Source organism: Callithrix jacchus, chromosome 4 (assembly GCF_049354715.1).
Source record: "Callithrix jacchus isolate 240 chromosome 4, calJac240_pri, whole genome shotgun sequence".
Classification (NCBI taxonomy): domain Eukaryota; kingdom Metazoa; phylum Chordata; class Mammalia; order Primates; family Cebidae; genus Callithrix; species Callithrix jacchus.
This window is the reverse complement of record NC_133505.1, coordinates 73,994,094-74,013,186: the sequence shown is the minus strand read 5'-3', so window position 1 is coordinate 74,013,186 and position 19,093 is coordinate 73,994,094. Positions and strand designations below refer to the sequence as shown.

Sequence of the window (19,093 nt, the reverse complement as noted above, 5' to 3'; positions counted from 1 at the left end):
CACCACTTCTCCCTGCAATAATCACGGATTCTCTTTGCTCCCTGACTCATGCTATTCTATTACTTTAAATGCTGTCCCCAAATCCTCTCCTTAAATTGTTCTCTCTCTTTTCTCCTTCATGAATTCTTTTCAGATAACTGCAATCATATGATCTCTATTTTCAAGCTCAAAGAAGTAATCTTGCTCTATCTTATATTACCATAGTGCTTGTGTTATTCTATTCCACTAGACCATAAACTCCTAAAGGGCCTGTAGTTTCTTATTAATCTTTGTTTCCCCTATAATCTCTAGAACACTGTGTAACACACAAAAGTACCTGTTCAAAGGGCTTGCTGAATTGAACTAAAACTACAGGAGGATTTTATTTTACTTTCTGCAACTATAATCCACAAATATTGACAAGGTAAAAACAGTAATTCATGATTATTCAAAACAAATAAATATGTAATAATTGGAGAACTTTTACATTTCCTGAAAGAATTGCCTTGTAAAACATATCAAGTTAATATAAGTAGGCAAATGAATTCAGAAATGTTCAACATCTACAGTTATATGCTTGCTACCTTTAGAAAATAATAACATGTGGGGCACGGTGGCTTAAGCGTGTAATTCCAACACTTTGGGAGGCTGAGGCAGGTGGATCACAAGGTCAAGAGATCAAGACCATCTTGGCCAACGTGGTGAAACACTGTCTCTACTAAAAATACAAAAATTAGCTGGGTGTGGTGGAGGGTGCCTATAATCCTAGCTACTTGGAAAGCTGAAGCAGGACAATCACTTGTACCCGGGAGGTGGAGGTGGCAGTGAGCCAGGATTTCGCCACTGCACTGTAACCTGGTGACAGACCCAGACTCCATCTCAAAAAAAAAAAAAGAAAAGAAAGAAAATAACAACAATAATATATCATTCTGATTATATTGCAAACATGAGACTACATGTTTTACAAGGGGTACCTCACCTGAGCTTTAAAATAATCCTTGGAGTTGCCATAATGATTCACATTTACAGATAACAGAGTGGAGACTTAGTAAGGTTAACTGCATTTTCTAGGATTGCATAGCGCCTAAGTAGTGACTATGCAGATTTGAACCCAGGCATTCTGATCCTTAGTCAGTGTGCTTAACTACTGCTATATGCCTCACTCATGTTTTACACAGTGCTCTTATTAGAAATTATTTACATGTGTTCATATGTTTAATAGATTCAGAATATTTAAAAATCATTATCAACCACATTTGTGTTAAGGAGAAATTCAATCTTTTTCATATGAAGAAGAAATATAAGAAATAAAAGACATGAAGCAACTCACTGGAATCTGAGGTATTGAAAATTATCTGAGTAGTTGTTATTTTGTAATGTAGTGTGTAAACATGTCTAAGGCCATTTACCAATACCTACAGAAGATTTTGTAGGTAGTTTTACTCAAGTGGAAATTGAATAAAACCTAAGGTTACCTTAAGGACTCCATTTCCCTTGGGTAGCATGTTTTGATTATTATAATTAATCATGGAAATAATTCAGAAAGGTTTTTATAATTTTCATTCTTCCTTGTAAGATATCAGTGAGTATGCTTGCTCACATTGCAACATATTAAGCATCATTACTCCAAAAGACAAGTCTTAAAAGTTTCTGTGTCATTCATATTTACTACTGTTGAGAAGATCAACAGTGAAAGGGGGGGAAAATGAGTCTAAAAATAGTTGCTCTTCAGAGTTCTGGATAAAGCTTCCTTGTTCTTTATATAGAGAAATACAGTGAAGGTCATGGTTTCAGAGTAGGTGTGTTTCTGAAATAACGTTATTCTTTTCATTTCAAGCCTCCCACTGCCAGCCACAGTTGCCTCTATTGTATGATTCTTAAAAAAAGGTTTATCATAGTTGTTCTGTCTAAATGACACATTTTAAACATCATATATTTATATATTATCTTCAGCATCAACTCCTACAGTCCATCTGTAAGGTATATTAAAGGCTTTCACAGTTCCAAGTGGCTTCAATTAAAAGATAATTATACATGAAGCTTTTTCCATAAAGCAACAATCTAAGTATACATCTTTTAATTTAGTTCATAATTCTGTCATTTCCTAAGACCAAAGTCACCCATTGAACAATAATATTCGATTATTTACACATCCACCTGAAGTCTCCAGGAAATACAGAGATTATTCTTATGAAAAAGAAGATATACCCTTAGTTCTGGTAAATGAATATTTCTTAATTTTCCCTATGTTTGATATGAAGTGTTTGTGTTCATCTCAGAGTTGCCCTAAAGTGAGAAGATCAGGTCTGAAAATAAAATCATTGTCTGGAGAAAATATGGTAGGGCAGATTTGGTCCACAATTCCCCTGCATAAATCATATGTATCACATAGAACTCAAAATTGTGGTTTGAACAGAATTTGGCCAAAGCAGCTTTGGATATCCCAGTTTCTTGTCTGAGGAATCTCTGATGTGAGAGATTGATGGCATGAATTTGAGAACTGCAAATTATTATTACAGAAATAAACTGAGTCATGGAGAAAACTGAGTCAGGTATATACTGTGCATATTTTCCTATAAAACCTGAAATTTCCAAAATAAGAATAAGAGCATAGTAAATTTGCCTATCCAATATAAACAATGAATAGTTTTAAGAGTTTTTGGCTAGAATGACAAAACTACAATCCTGAGCAAAGGGCATATGTAGGCGAGACTTGTTTTCTAAACATCAAACAAATCTAGATGCTCTCATAAATATTTTGAGCCAGCAGATGGAACTAGAGCATACTCTATGAACTCAAAACAGTGTAGTGGCCACAGACTGGTGCCCAAGCTTTTAGAAATCTCCCCTATCAGAGGCAGAACAGCAAGTAACACGACGTTTCTCTAAGGATTTCTCAATTCTATTTCCATTACTTGACTTTCCGGTTCTAGGGATTATATGTCAGTCAGAGTAGGATAGACTATGCTATGCTAACTACTTCAAAATCTCAGTACCTGAAAGCCGCAAAGAAATATTTCTCACACTACATATGCAATCCACATAATCAGAAAGGCTCTGTTTATCATAGTCCTTCAAGGGCTTAAGATGATGGAGTATAAAAGAACTTGCACTGGCAATGAATGACACTCTCAGGCCTGACATGGCAATGGTCACCTCCATGCACAATCAATTGACCAGAACTAGCCACACAGGTACCTAACATCAAGGGGGTGAGGAAGTACAATCCACCCATATGCCCAGAAGAGAAAAATTAGATATCGCCTAATATGATATATCTTGTGATGATATGATACTAATTAATAGTCATTTTACTTATTGGCCTCTCTCTAATGCCAAGCATTCATTCATCAAAACATCAATGCTGAATAAAATCTACCACAGTGCTTCTCAAACTTTATGTGTAGTGAATCACAAAGAGCACTTTTCAAAGTTCCAATTCTGATAAAGTACGGCAGAGTTTGAGATGCTACATTTCTAATAAGCTCTCAGGTGCTGCCGATACCTTTGGTTCTCAGAAAACATTCTGAATAGCAAGGCTTTAACAAATACCTTCCCTGCACCTGCATCCAAGTAGTTCAACTTTGTTGAAGAAAAATCATAACTAAACTGACAGTTATACTCTAAATTCTGTATTTCAGACTTCAGATTGTATGCAATGCAGCCAGCTAATCCTATTATATTTCTCTAATAGACTTATTTTCAACTTTCTGGAAATTACTGTTTTATACCTTTTCATCTCTCTTGAAAAGACACACATTTCCTCCTAAATCCTCACTCTTAGCTAATGATCCTGCCTCATCCTAAATGGAGAAAAAAGAATCCATCAGATGAAAACCCCATAATTTCTCCCACACAAAACCCACTAAGCTCTTTTCACTGTATTCATCTTTCCCATCTGCTTTCCTCTGGTTATAATGGAGAAAGCATCTTTTTTTCTATGAAAGCCAATTTTTTGACTTTTGCTATGAATAACATTTCTTTTGCCTTCTTGGATTTTCTTGAATTTTCATGTTTCTCTTCTAAATTTTTACAGGATGATTTCTTTTAACATATAAAAATGTTATAATATTTCGCACTTAAAACAAAACAAAATGATACAAAACCCTTTTTTTAGCCTTGCATATCATCCTAACCACTACCCTATTCTTCTGCTCTCATTCATTATCAAAATTTAGAAAGGGATGAATACACAACCTTTTTTTCCACTTCCTAATCTCCTGTTCTTTGTATTGATGACTTTCAAAATTATTTCCTGTCCAGAAATTAGAATCTGAGCTTCCAACTCCCATATTCAATTATATTCTCCAGATTTAATAGAAACAACCTTTGACAACCCCCAACCTCATCTGTCCCTAATTATTCCTCATGGTCTTGCCTTCTCTGCCTCATAAAAATGACATTACAACCAGCCAAATGTGATTACCAACCTTAATAAAGGATACCATCTTCTCTTGTCTGGATTACAGCAGCAGGCTACACAGCTTCCAGTCCTGCCACCCTATGGTCTATCCTCCACAGAAACTTCATATGACCCTCTTTAATTCGATTTAATCATCCCATTCCTCTTCTCAATGCATTCCTATTGCACTTAGTATTAAATCCAAACTCCTAGCAAAGCCCTTAAGGCACAGCACATTTTTTTCTTTTTTTCCTACTCAGCTCTCCAGTCTCATAGCATGACACTCTCTTCTTTCTTACTCCCTCTGGCCAATAGAGCTTTTCACTTTCTTTAAGACCTCAAGGTATTTCCATATGTTATTTTCACTACGTGAAATGTGCTGTCATTTCCTGACATAGTAGTTCTCTCCACCCTTTACATGTCCATTTCTTGACATCCATCTTATCTTTCAGGTCACTGTTTTACATGTTTTTTCTTCTTAGAGACTTCACTGTTATTTTTTAATCTGAAGTTGTTCCCAAATATTATTCTGTATGTTGGAACCTTGTTAATTTCTTTTAACATAAAAAAACTATAATTATTTTTATATCATCTCCTGTCTATTTATATTGAATTCATAGTGTATTACATTCAAGTTACTTCTCCAGGTCCTTGAACTCTACTTGGCACATAAAGGTCAATGATCACTTGTATAATGAATTAGTGGGTAGATGAATGGTTAGAAAATGACTGAATAACAGAGTATACTTTCATTTGTATAAAAGTTTCTCTTCTCCTTTGGCATTAGTCTGAATATACTTCTCTATACAATTACATTCTACTAAATTATCCTATAAATAAGTTTCACTTCAACAAGTTTCAATGTCTAAAACTGACTCTAACATTTATCCTCCAAGTCACACTAACTGCATGCTTTTGGAGAAGCTTAAAAATGTCCTTGGCTTTTATTGATAGTAATACATTATGAGGTTACAAATGGAAAAAATAGTACGTCTATTAGAGATACTTCATATATATATATATACGTATATATGTGTATATATATATATATATACGTGTATATATATATATATATATATATATATGAAGTATCTCTAATAGACGTATATATATATACACATGATAGGCTTCCTTAAAATTTTCAAGGGAACACAATCATATGTGCCTTAAGATTATTTTCTCTTTTATAATACAAGTTAAATTTACTGGTTTGGGATAATGTCTCACTTACATAAGACCAATAATTTTGTCATTACAACTAGAAAAATGCATATAAATTACAAAAATGGGATCCTTTCTGAGGTAAGCCAAGTATTTTATCTATTTTTCTTCTGGAAAAGTTTGTTAATTCTGGATAAGAATTGAGGATCAAACAAGGCCCAGGCAGAGAATCTCTGGGGTAGAAAGATAAATTAATGTAATTTGGATGCCCAGAGATAGAGAAATATAGTGAAAATTTGAGGGACCCTAAAAATCCTGCTGAGATTTTTTTTCTCATGAGATGTTTGCTGAGCTTTTGACCTGTGTAGGAAGCAAGAAAGATAGAATAAAAACTTCTTAAATGCAGAATTGCAATTTTCCCTTTTCCTTTAACAGCATTAGGAACTGAAGGAAGAGTCCAGTGTTAAGCATGCAGTCGGTCTTGCCCTCAAGACGACTGACAGAGTTGAAGTTGCTTGGGCAGAAAGCTGGAACACATAATTAGATATTTCTGAAGTCAGAGCTGAATCGCCCTGGGTCTCTCAGGGCTGATAGGATGGGCACATGTAGGCTCTAGAAACCATGGAGAAAGGCAGCCTAAGCAGGTATAGTTTTATTAAAAGTGCAAAACACCCCTGACCCAGATGAATTTCTGATTGAAGTATCAATTCCTCATGTATTTGAATAGCTGAGGAAAGGAAGAATACTTTCTGGGATATATTAGCTAGTATGATTTGAAGATACTATATTTATTTTATGCAATTTCTGACATTCAATCAAATATTACTGGATATGAAAAGAGACCAGGAGATATGACAGACAAAAAGCAAAGTATACTCAGATTATGTGGATGTCAGAGTAAGAAATGCAAAACAACAGCGGTTAAAACGCTAAAGAAAATAGAGGGAAAAAATACAAAATAGACATTGTTCATTCTTGGGAGAACCCCAAAAGTGTTTCAATCTTAAAAACAAAAATAAAGTGTATTCTAGACTAGGAGTCAATAAACTATAGCCTGCAGGCCAACTCCAACCCATTGCCGGTTTTTATATAAAGTTTTGATGAAACACAGCCATGCCCATTTGTTTATTTACTGTCTGCAGCTGTGCTCTTGTACTACAAAGTAGAGTTGAATAGTTGCAACAGAAGCCACATGGCATGTAAAGTCTGAAATATTTACTATCTTGTTCTAACAGAAACAGTTTCAGCAGCCCTGTTCTACACTTATAATACATAAAGTTACTGTAATTGAAAGCCTTTTTACAGGCATGATGGAAAACTCATTAGGAATTTGTGAAATATGTTGTAAACTCTGACATATGAATTGCTTAGAAAATAAAGATTTAAACAACACCTCCGTCCAAGTTTGTTTGTTTCCCATAGGCTTCAATAAGTGTGAGCTATTATTATTTGCTGAAAACACAGTGAACCCATCATTTTATTTAGGACCACAAGTCAAAAACTCTGTAACTGTGGAGCTGAACTTAGATCTCAAAACTCTAACATGTAGTTCTGAGTAAAAGAAAGAGACTTCTGCCTGTTTTAGAGAAAGCAACGCTCTTTAACTTTTCCTTGGTATTGCTGGGGTCTGCAATGATTATTTGAGTTCCATAAGCGAGGACTCACAACATTTTGGAGTGTGGTGACCAGAATAAAAAGGCAGTCAAATGCTATGTCTCGAGTAGTAAGAACAGAAGTTGTCCACATGATTTACTTTCTGGGATACATTAGCTAGTATGATTTGAGGGCACTATATTTATTTTATACAATGTCTGACATTCAACCAAATATTACTGGATATGCAAAGAGACCAGGAGATAAGACAGACAAAAAGGAAAGCAAAGTAGACTCAGATTATGTAGCTGTTAGAGTAAGAAATGTGAAACAACTGTTATATATAATAATAGCTCACTTATTGAAGCCTATGTGAAGACCCTGTCGTTAGAAATACATGTATACAGATACCAAATCAATGTTGCAATCAATAATAACTCACAGTTACTGAATATGTACTACAACCTGGTAACAATCCTGTTTAATTGGTCTTGAGTGACTTCCTTATGATTCATGGATAAGAACTTTCATGTGCAGGGGGCAGTGGCTCATGTCTGTAGTCCCAGCACTTTGGGAGGCCGAGGCAGGCGGATCACCCTAGGTTCCGAGTTTGAGACCAGCCTGACCAACATGGAGAAACCCCGTCTCTACTAGAAATACGGGAAATTAGCAGGGGCGTGGTAGCGCATGCCTGTAATAGCAGCTACTCAGGAGGCTGAGGCAGGAGAATTGCTTGAACCTGTGAGGTGGAGATTGCGGTGAGCCAAGATCACGCCATTGCACTCCAGTCTGGGCAACAAGAGTGAAACTGTGTCTCAAAAAAAAAAAAAAAAAAAAAAAAAAAAGAAAGAAAAAGAAAAAAGAACTTCCGCATGATGATAATGTTGCCAGGATTAAGAACTACTGATTTACTGATTTAGGTGCTCCCGGCTTTTCCATGACTTGCCACATTCCGGCCTTATTGTATTACATAGAACTTGCAGAGCAGGCTGACTCACCCCACCGAATTGGTGAATACTTGAAAATTAAAATCATCTGCTAGTTCCTATGACCAGCTGAACCTTGGCAGTCCTTTACTGGTTTCTTAATTGCTCATTAAAGAAACAATAAGACTAGCAACTTTTTAGCTCAGTACATATTTTTGTAAACAAGACCTGTGATGGAATTGTTTTGTCTTATTCCCCAAAATAAGCTGCAGTAATAAAATGTGTTATCCTCTTTTAGGCAATGTGCTGAGCATTTGTGCAATGAGATGCGGACCAACAAAGTGTGATATGTGAGGAGGAGCTTTGTTGCATTAACTTAAGAGAAAGTACTGAGAAAAAGGGAAAACAAATATTCTCCCGCTTTCTGTCTCTTTATCTTTGTCTCAGGTTCTGTCTGTCTCTGTCTCTCTGTACCTCCAGCTATCTGTTCTAATAAACTACCCATAAAAGTAGAGGAAAATAGAAGAAATAAAGTCCTTTAATGGGATTCAAGCTCTTTGACATCTGTAAGAGATGTTAGGTAAAGATAACTAAATAAATTATCACTCTAACATGTGTTTGTTAGTTTGATGAAGATTTAAAACACAGAAACAGAGTTTTAAGAAAAAATTACTTAAAAGCAAACATTTATGCCTAACTCTTCTTATTTCCCTTTGGAAGAGCTTCCATTAGAGTAGTATTTTCAGCCTCTCTCTGCCTTCATCACTTACTCATCTCCAGAGAAGGAGGAGTGATATATCTGCCCAGCAAATTTAGGTAAAGCTTTAATATGGTTGGATCAATCTCCTTTGCTTTAGATTTGTCTACCTACAGGGACACGCATTCTTCCAGTTCCATACAGCTTGTCTCTCCAGGTGTGTGTTTGTATGTATGTCAAAGAGAGAAATAGGAGAAGAAGAAGAAGAAGGAGAAGAAGAAGAAGAAGGAGAAGGAGAAGGAGAAGGAGAAGGAGAAGGAGAAGGAGAAGGAAGAGAGAGAGAGAGAGAGAGAGAGAGAGAGAGAGAGAGAGAGAGAGAGAGAGAGAGAGAGAGAGAATGTTGCCTGGGATTGTTTGCAAACACCAAAGACAAAATAATTCTATTTGTTCACATGTAGGCTGATCCACTGGGCTACAATATTTAGTCATGTTCTCCAAATAGCTTTATAAATAATAAAAAATGATGTTATCTGACTCCTGTGCCTATTTTTCAAGAATTCTGCAATTATGTTTACTTTGTCTGGTATACAATTAAAAAAACGCTCCAGAGTATTAAGTGAAACATTAACATATAAAAATATAAAATTTCCAAGAATCTCACTACATTTAGCAATTTGTTTCTATACTCTATTTAATTGGGTATGTGTATTTGTGTCTTGTCTTTAAAAAACCAACAACATAAATTAGCTGGGCATGGTGGCGCGTGCCTGTAATCCCAGCTATTCAGGAGGCTGAGACAGGAGAATTGCCTGAACCCAGGAGGCGGAGGTTGCGGTGAGCGGAGATTGCGCCATTGCACTCCAGCCTGGGTAAAAAGAGCGAAACTCCGTCTCAAAAAAAAAAAAAAAAAAAAAAAAAAACCAACAACATTGGTATAATCATGTTTAATTTTGTATCTTATAAGGCTTCAAAATAAACTTCATAAGTATTAACATATTGAAATTACTATGCAATGGCCAAATAATTTCATAAAGTGGTATCACCAGTCACTACACATTTCTAGATGTTTGGGGTCTAGAAAAATTACACATGAAGGCTAATACTCCTTACTTTTCATGCGGTTAATGTGCATAAACACTAAGTCTGGTGTATCATCTTCTCAGAACTCTCCAGCTACCAGTATCCTTCTACTGATAAGAAAAGTAGCAAAGTCATGCTTTACACAAAAATCTATGAAATATTTATTAATAGTATATGCTTAGTGTTGTGTTAGGAACTATAGCAATGAAGATTAAAAAAAAAAAGATTATTGCCCTCAAATAACTCAAACTAAATGTCCAACATGACAGAGTAGTGATTTTGTATCATAAACTTATTAATGGCCCTTTTGTTTACCTCAATTGGTTTATAATTGAGGGTTCATAGAAATACACAACTAATATTTACTGATGACAAAATTTCATTTCAAACTTAGTTGATTGCTATTTATGAAGTAGGTATGTACATATATTGTAATCTATGTTTCAAATATTTGGAAATTACCGATTTTAAATACTTTTCTACAGATTATAATTAATTATTAATTAATGAACTTTTAGAATTTAGAGGGGTAAGAAAATTAAATCTCTCAAGGATTAAATGTCAAAATGATAAACGACTAGAGGAGAAAAATGCACAGTCTCCAAAGTAAGTTAAGAATTCGAGGAAGTCTCAAATATTCTATATCACAAGTACTATCTAGTTTTGCTACTCAGACAAAGTGTGACTTAATAAAGCAACAGAATGAGTATGACTATGCAGAAATGCTGATCTCATTTCTGTTTCCAATTGACTATGTAGAGTATGAATGTTGAGGTTGATTGCTAATGTGTGAGGAAAGCATTATTTAAGGCATAGATTCATTCATCTTATACTTCAACAAACATGTAAAAAGATCATACTCTTTAGGCAAGCCCTAGATTTGTGTATGTATGCATGTATAAATGTGTGTGTATATTTTATACATATATTTAAGCATAATTCATATGCCAAAATATATTCAACATCTATCTTATCTCTATCTATCCATCCATCTATCATTTACCTACCTATCTATCCAATGATCTACCCATAGCTCATTTATCTACACTTCTCTACCAGTACAGCTCAAATTAACAATATGTTGATTTCTAAAATTGTATTCTTACTGTAACAATTTCTTAAACTCAAAATCAATTTTCTGTACCCAGAAATATTAATTCCTCATAGTTACACAATTCTATCACAATGTATAATTATTTCATATATCTCATTTGTTTCATTCCAAAACTTCTACAGATGCTAAGATGATGGAACCAATTCCATTTTGTAAACATCAAGCTAAGACTTGAATGTGATAATATGACTTTTCCTAAGAACACTTAACCAGAAAATACTGCTCCCAACACTACAGTCTAGGATATTATCTCATGTCAAAAGTTCAGAAAGTTGAATGGCCTAAAGAAAAGAGATTAAGTTTTGGAACAATTGTGCCTAGGGAGTAACTTTCACTCTTTACCTCACTGAAGTGGATTGTTCCCTTACAGATATTCAGGTTTTTTTTTTTTTTTTTTTTTTTTTTTTTTTTTTTTTCAATGTAAACTGTGGCAGGAACACCCATCTTCCAGGTTCTTGTGAGGAGTGGGGTTAATTTATAAAAATTTCCAGCCAAATGCCTGGTACTATGTAGGGGCTGAATAAACAGAGGCAGCTTTTTACTATACAAGATTATGCACCTGATAATTGTACCCAAGTCAACAAGGGCTTATTCATGTCAGCTGTCAATTATTGACTGAATGATTCCAACAGGATTCACACTTTGAGATTTCATTTCTTCTATTTCACTGAGTGTATCTATCTCTCTCCATATCAGATGGCCTGCACTCAAGAATGAAAACTCATTTAAATATTGCGGTACAAAATAGTATATTTGGAGAGTGAAAATTTTCTACAACAAAAGTAATACTATTCATTCTTACAAATTTGTAAAGATTGCTCTATTATTTACTTAATCCATGCAATTATTCCCATTCATCACCATGAGTAAACAAGAACTGAATATGGATATAATTAAAGTAAACAAAGTCTAAGGACTAAAATTAGAAAAAAATAAAATCCGTTAAAATTTAATTCATAAGTTTTTACTTATACTTAATTTTGAAATATAATGGTCTGAGTTATTGAAAGCTATTAATAAAAGAAGTTTATATTTCATATTCTTACATTTTATATTATGAAGCTAAGCTGTATGTTCTATTCCTTCTTTGTATATATATATATGTCTCCTAAATAGACACAAAAATAGCTATGAAAAAATACATGTATATATTTATATTTATGTATCTGCATATAATGTATAAATATAAAACCTTATTTATATTTCTATTTGTAAATTTATATTCATACATATATGATATATTAATATAAAACTTCACATTTGCAGAATAAATGTGGAAAAATAATTATGCATTTTTCTATGTTTTAAGTATATATTTACAACAAAATTAAGGCTGTATATAGCCAAATAATCATCAATTACTGCTATTCACATATCTATAGCAATGGCCCTTGAACAATACAGGTTTGAACTGTGCAGTCCACTTATATGCAGATTTTCTCCTGCCTCTGCCACTCCTGAGACAGCAAAACCAACCCCTTCTCTTTCCCCTTCTCAGCTTGAAAATAATGAGGATAAGGCCTTTATGATGATCCACTTCCACTATTCAAGTAAATATGATTTATCTGATTTATGATTTTCTTTATAACATTTTCTTTTCTCTAGCTTGCTTTATTGTAAAAATATATGATATATGTAACATATGAAATATGTGTTAAAAAACTGTTTATGTTATCAGTGAGCCTTACTTACTGGTCAAGAACAGGCCATTATTAAATTTGGGGGGAGTCAAAAGTTACATGTGGATTTTTAACTGCCCTGGGGGTTGGTGCCCCTCACTGCCACATTATTCAAGGGTCAACTGTATAGAGATACATATAAGTACATAAAATGAGAGAAATACTGTTCTGGATAGTTTACAGATGACAAATTTAATTTCTAATTTAGTATATAAACATGCTGTGCAGAATTTGGCTTTCAGATTTTTAAAAATGTGCTTCTTTGTTTTTTTTGATAATGAAACAAATACTAATTCTATTAGTTGATAGGGGTTGTTACTGTATAAGCTTTTTCTCCATCCACAAGCAAGAATATTCTTTAGGATTTTTAAAAAAAATTATGTATATTTTTGAGTGACAGTAAGAACAGTAAAAGAAAACATAAGCACAACAAAACATAAAGGCATTTAAGTAAACATCACTCCTGCCAAATTCAGCTTTCCAGTTGGCTCATGTTCATATTTTGTTCTACACCCCACAGTGTTTATTCATGTATGGAGGCCCTCTTGACTGTCAGGATGAAATGACAACAGTCTGCAGTAATGACAATGACTTGTACTTGTAAAATACCAAGCAAAATGTAACTGCGCTCAAAATATTCATGCATCACACTCTGTGAATAAGTAAACAATGTCTGGGAAAAGAAGAGCTATTTTTGGAAAATTTGGCCCATGTAATCTTTTGGGAGTAATTAAGTTTCTCTGGTGCAATAACACTGTCATTTATTTTAATGTCTTAATCTCAAGCTGCAGTGAGAAATTTGATAGCTAAGTGACACAGCTTTATCATTGTCCAACTACTGAAAGGTTAAAGAATTTAATTTTAAAATGTATGGTATTTTGAAATAAGTCTTTATTGAACAAAGACTTAAGCCAACCACAATGCATCAGTTTAACTTTTATAGGTAAAACTGAATAACAGATTTTCCTTGGGTCTTTCCTCCACTAGACAAGGGATTCTTTCATTTAAATAGCAGGGTTAATAAAAACTTAAGTCCTAGGAACAAAACAATTTGGTACCAACTTATAAAAATTAGATTTCTATCACATCGCTTTCTCCTTCAGGCATTTCTTTTTTAGATATTTTACTGATTTGATTGTACACCAGAAGGTTAAATTCTCACACAGTGATCATTAGCAAAAAATAAACAGAGCAAGTACTAAAGCTGGCTTTGCACCTACTGAATGCTGCAAGTGTCTGTACTCATTTGATATGCATCTTGCAAAGCTCGGCTGTTCCCAGAAGGCCACTCCATGAAGACTGAGAGAGCAGCGTCTGCTAGTGGTGCCTGCGTGTCACAAAGAACAGAGAAAAGCTTTATAATAGATGCTTGAAGGCCTCACACATAGTTGGGAATCAGGCTAAATATTAAGTTTGTATGTTTTTTTTTCTTTAAAAACATGCACATGAAATTGTTATTTTGATTATTTTTATAATGCATATTAGTCACACTGAGAAAGCATTACACCAGCAATATTTTCTACATCTCTTCATTGGCTTCGTTTATGAAGCACTTTACTAAAATTGTTTCATTACTTACTTATTAGACAGACTTATTTATCAATATAAGACAAAAGCATGACTTCATAAACCAACACTGCATGCTGTTCTTGGATGGGGATTATTGTTAGGGTTTGGGTGGGTCATCCTACTGTACCTGTGGCATTCAGGGGACATTGATTGAATGCCAAGTCGCCTGCTGGAGTTCTTTTCCACACCATCGACATCAGATAATCCTCGGGGCATATTTCATAAGGTGCTGCAATTTTAAACAAAGGGACTTGAATGTCAGTAGTGTTTAAAAATATATTGGCAATAAACAATTGTAAGAGGCATCTCTCTAACTGAAGAGCTTCTTTCTTTTCTTTTCTTTTTTTCTTGTTTTTAGAGATGAGATCTCGTTGCCCAGGCTGGAGTGCACTGGCATGATCCTAGCTCCTGTGCAGCCTCAATCTCCTGGGCTCAAGCCATCCTCCTTCCTTAGCCTCTTGAGTAACTAAGACTACAGGCATGTGTTGCCACATCTGTTTTTTTTTTTTTTAATTCTATGTAGAGACAGGGTCTCCTTATGTTTCCACAAGGTCTTGAGCTTCTCTTAAAGCACTGGGATTATAGAAGTGAACCACCATGCATGACCTCTTTCATTTCTTTAAATGTATATTATTTACTGAATGTTAGTGGCATAGACAGAGACAAAACCCCATCAGATTTTATATTGGTATCTACAAAATATTTAGAGAATTGTAATTTCTTTTTGAACTGCTGTGTAGACTTTTTATAAAAGTCATTTAGATTTGCCTAATAGTCAAGAATATCAATAAAATATTTATAATATTTTAGGATTTTATACAATAAAATAACTTCCCACAAAGCAAAAGGCACATTAAAACTATTAGCTATAAATGTTAAAAATAAACAAAGAGTAAAAAGATATAACTTTTTACTTCTTCAACTAAAGGCAATGACAGCAGTCAAAAATATACCAATTTGATCTTATCGTCATATTATATTCAAAATCTCAATTATTGAGCAAGAACATTAAAAGTAATTTCAAAAATAACAGATGTATAACTAAAATACAATGAAATGCAAAATAGCAGTGAAAGAATGAGGTCTATCTATATTGTGTTAAAAGTGACATCTTTGTCCCATATGAAAGAATATTAGTCCCCTCGCTAGACACAGCCACTGTTGTGCTTTTCATACAACATTGCCACTTATGTATTCACATATCAGTCTTCACTAGGGATCTCATTTAGGTCTACTCACTGTATTACTTGTACTTAGTGATGTGTTTGCCACATGAAGTTGCTCAAATTGAATAAATAAATAAGTGAATATATGCTTTATAAATAACTTCATAAATAAACGAGGATGTAAAATACTAAGTACCTAACTAAATACATGAGTGTGATTTCCTGGGAGAAATATCTTCCTTCCATAATAACATAATATTTAATCCAGGATAATCATCATTCTACTGATATCAATTTCACTTCAGAATTTAGGAACTCATTAAATTACATTTTAGTTACTAGAAGGGGAAGAATGTGAGTTGACAAATTAAATCTTGAAATAATATTAAAAAAATAATTATCAGAGATAAGATGAATGGTTTGAACACATAGTTATTACAAAGATTAAAGTGTCAGTGAATATCACATATTGCATTTTCTTTCTTTTTACAGATGAAGACAGCAAGGCCCCAAAAGAGGAAGCTTGTCTAAGGTGACACAGCTGGTGGAGGTGTCAGCAGGACTGCACCCTAGAGTCCACACTCCTTAGTAATCTTCCTTTTTATTTCCCACATATCCTCTTCACTACCTCGAGTTGTTTAAGATACTCCTCTCCCTCTGAGCATATATAAATATATATTTATTTATTTATTTATTCTAGGTTTCCATTAAAACACATAGGCAACTGTTTTCAATTTGTATAATCTTTGCTCGGTGGAGGGTTTAGCCCTTAATTCAACCTTCACCAGCCCCATTTTCATACGATGTCTCCACGTTGCCTCACCAATGAACTGCCAACAAACCTCATCTGGGTCTCACACAGTCTGGGCCTTGTCTGTACCAATATATTTTGACTTTTCTCACCTTTTTGGAAATACTTTCTGTAGCATCTTAAGCCATTTTCCAACAGTCCTCCACCAACCCCTCAGGCCTCAGAGTGGTCTTTCTTTGTGTCATTCTCTGTATCCATACTTTACATTTTCCTTATGTTAAATGGTTTTCTTGGATAATTTCAAACATATTAATAATAGCAATATAATCATATTAGTATTCAGTGAGCCCTTATAGGGAGTTTTGCATTCATGGACACATTTGCTATCTCCCGACTACCTATGTTAGTACCTATGAGTTAGAGATAATTATCCTTATTTATCACATGGGAAAACAAGCACAGAGAGGCAAATGAACTACATTTCTTCCTCAAATTCCAAACTTTATTATATGTTGAATCCAAAGGAGAAACTGAACACAGAAGGGGGAGGTTGGATAAGGAGGGGTCATTGTGCCAGGTGCTCCACACCCTGCCCATTTGGGAGCCTAGCCAGGCCCTCCTGGCTTCACCAAAACACCTGGGCTGTAAATAGGGCAGGAGAGCTGTGCTGAGGTTGGCCAGGCCCTTTCCCAGGACCTAAGAACCAGATTTGTCACAGTTTGGCTTGGGAATGGTGGTGATGAATGGGAGAAGACTCCTCATAAATCAAAAATACAAAATAATAAAATAAAACTAATCACTGACAAAGCTACAACTCGAGTGAGAATAGGAGCAGCCTCTAGGTAGAACTCCCTCCCTCAGTGTCTTGGGAATAGAAACAACAAGAAAATAAATTAAGAGATAAAGCAGTCACCAGCAGTGAAGCACCAATAACCACCCATTCCCATACTGGTCCCAAAGGTTAGCAAGCCGGGAGCTACTTCACTGCCTGTTGCATTTGTACGCCACCCTACGAATAGCACATGCTCCTGGCCCTGCTGCCCTATCCAGCCTCCCACCAGTGGGCCATGGAGGTCCTTGGAAGTATCTCCGAAGGAGAATTGCAGCAATGTCAGGAAGAAAAGGCAAAGCCTAGAGACCAGACGGTGGTGAGAGGAAAGTACTGCTATGAAATTCGTGGTGCCCAGATGAATGCCAATGAAGGGGAAGCAGTGGAAAAGAAGAAAAATCAGTAAATGTTGGAGCCTCGATAAGTATGCAAACAGTTGGTTTCTGATCCCACACTTTGCTTGCTATATGGCAGTCATGCCTGGAAACATGCCCTCTACCTCCAGCTATGTACTATTATAAATAACACATACAGTCATACCTTGGTATCGATGGGGGGTTTGTTCCAGGACCTCCTGCAGATACCAAAATTCACTGATACTCAAGTCCGTGATATAAAATGGTGTAGTATTTGCATGTAACCTATGCACATCCTCCTGTATACAGTTAATCCTTGAACAACACAGGTTTGAACTGCACGGGCCTACTTATATGTGGATTTTTTTCAACCAAACACTGATTGAAAATACTGGCAAAAAAAAGCCTAAGAAGGGCAGACTTTTCCTACACACAGGTTCTGCAGGGCGGTCTGCGGGACTTCAGTAGACAAGGATTTTGCTACACACAGCGTCCTGGAACCAAGGTGTGACTGTACCCTAAGACATCTCTATGTTATTTATAATACTTAATCCAACTTAAATGCTGTATAAATAGTTGCTGTACTGTATTGTTTAGGAAATAATAACAAGAAAAAGTTTGTATGTGTTCAATACAAACATAATTTTTTCTGAATAATTTTGATTTGTCGTTGGTTCATTCTACCGATGTAAAACCATGGATACTGAGGGCTGACTCTGTGTGTTTCTTTGGTTCAGATATCTCTCTTGGGTTGATGCTGGCATAGCCAAATTCTGACTGGCATTGTTTACTTGGCTATTTCAGAGAAATCTCAAGAGAAGCGGCTCGCACTTCAGTGGCCAGCATTATTCTCCACAATGCTGCTTGTTTTTTCTCCTTGCAATTCCTAACTCTGCTAAGGGTACTACAGTCTTGTCCCCATAACTAAAACCATCAGAGCCATCTTCCAGTCATCCTTATGTTCCTCTTAACCTTCCATGATTTTACCTCCACCTGGCTGAGTATCCAGGTATTATTTCTGTCCTTGTTAAATTAGGGGAACAACCTCATTGGTTATTTTATGCACTTACCTGACATGTGCTAGGCCCATGTGCTAGGTCCTGTGCCAGCCCTACCATGTGCTAGGCTGCATTTTTACCTAACATGTGCTCTAGCTAGGCCTTGTTAGTGTAACATGTGCCAGGCCCTGCTTTAGAGAGAACCAATGGTGCATAAGAAAAGCAGTCTGCCTAGTCATTCTTTTAGTCAAAGGGAGGAGGCAGAGGTGAAACAAACCTCTCTCAAAAGTTATGATAAGCACTTCAAACAGTAAGTGCAGGGTGCTGTTTTTATGTAAAAACTGAAGAATCAAGGAAGACTTCCTGGAGAAAGTGACATGTAATTAAAACTGGCAGTGTAAACTACAATAAATGCTCCAGGCAAAGAAAACAGTTTGTTTCCTTGGGGCAAGGAAGAGCTTGGGGCATTGAGTTCAGCAGGGCTGGAAGGAGAGGAGTAACTTTTGAGTGCAGAGTAGTGGTCTGGTGAGACAGGCCATGATTAGAGCCTATAAGGCCACATGGACAGCCATTTAAGGATTTTAAACAAGTGACTTGAATTGATTTTAAATATAAGATCAGTTTGCCTTCTGTGGGTGGAATAGATGACGACTGCCATGGAGAAGACTAAGGCAGTGCTTCAACCCTGAAACTTAGATGGCTTTAGGTTGGGTGATTAAACTAAAGATAAGAAAAATTGGTGGACCATCCTGGCCAACATGGTGAAACCCCATCTCTACTAAAAATACAAAAA

At 35.4% G+C, this 19,093-nt stretch overlaps 1 protein-coding gene across 7 annotated transcripts in view; it reads right to left on the bottom strand.

Annotated features, from left to right (window-relative positions):
- ADGRB3 (adhesion G protein-coupled receptor B3) overlaps nt 1–19,093 on the bottom strand; it is a 771,381-nt gene that overhangs the window by 420,540 nt on the left and 331,748 nt on the right. For all 7 annotated transcript variants that reach the window (XM_078369486.1, XM_002746712.7, XM_008994633.5 and 4 more), the window contains 2 exons: nt 14,328–14,429; nt 13,852–13,958 (listed from right to left, as the gene is read on the bottom strand). In XM_078369486.1, coding sequence (XP_078225612.1) covers nt 13,852–13,958; nt 14,328–14,429 — 209 coding nt within the window. The remainder of the gene's footprint in view (nt 1–13,851; nt 13,959–14,327; nt 14,430–19,093) is intronic.